Below are 328 nucleotides of genomic sequence, written 5' to 3'. Positions count from 1 at the left end.
CTGGAGGTGGTCAAGGCCAGGTTGGACGGGGCTCTGAGCAACCTGGGCTGGTGGGAGGTGTCCCTGCCCAGGGCAGGGGGGTTGGAACAAGATGCTCTTAGACATCCCTTCCAACTCTAATCATTCTCTGATCCCCCATCAGCACCATGGAGCCGTTTCCCCGTCTCTCCAGCACGGCCGGCTTTTCCTCACCGTGCACGGGGAGCCCGTAGGGTTTGTTGATCACCACAATCTCTTCGTTCTGATACACGGTTCCCTGCTTGAGCGCTTTGGCCAGGACGTTGGGGTGAACCCGCTGCAGCTGCTTGCTCACCGTGGCCAGTTGCCG

The 328-nt window shown here is 60.4% G+C and overlaps 1 protein-coding gene across 1 annotated transcript in view; it reads right to left on the bottom strand.

Moving 5' to 3' along the window:
- The window catches only part of PUS3 (pseudouridylate synthase 3), a 6,996-nt gene that overhangs the window by 2,666 nt on the left and 4,002 nt on the right, over nucleotides 1–328 (bottom strand). The window contains exon 5 of the mRNA XM_009892559.1: nucleotides 193–324. Within this exon, the coding sequence (XP_009890861.1) occupies nucleotides 193–324 (132 nt within the window). The remainder of the gene's footprint in view (nucleotides 1–192; nucleotides 325–328) is intronic.

The sequence above is a fragment of the Charadrius vociferus genome, unplaced genomic scaffold (genome assembly GCF_000708025.1).
Source record: "Charadrius vociferus isolate BGI_N301 unplaced genomic scaffold, ASM70802v2 scaffold289, whole genome shotgun sequence".
Classification (NCBI taxonomy): domain Eukaryota; kingdom Metazoa; phylum Chordata; class Aves; order Charadriiformes; family Charadriidae; genus Charadrius; species Charadrius vociferus.
Note: the sequence above shows the minus strand (reverse complement) of the source record. Positions and strands in the feature narration are given on the sequence as shown.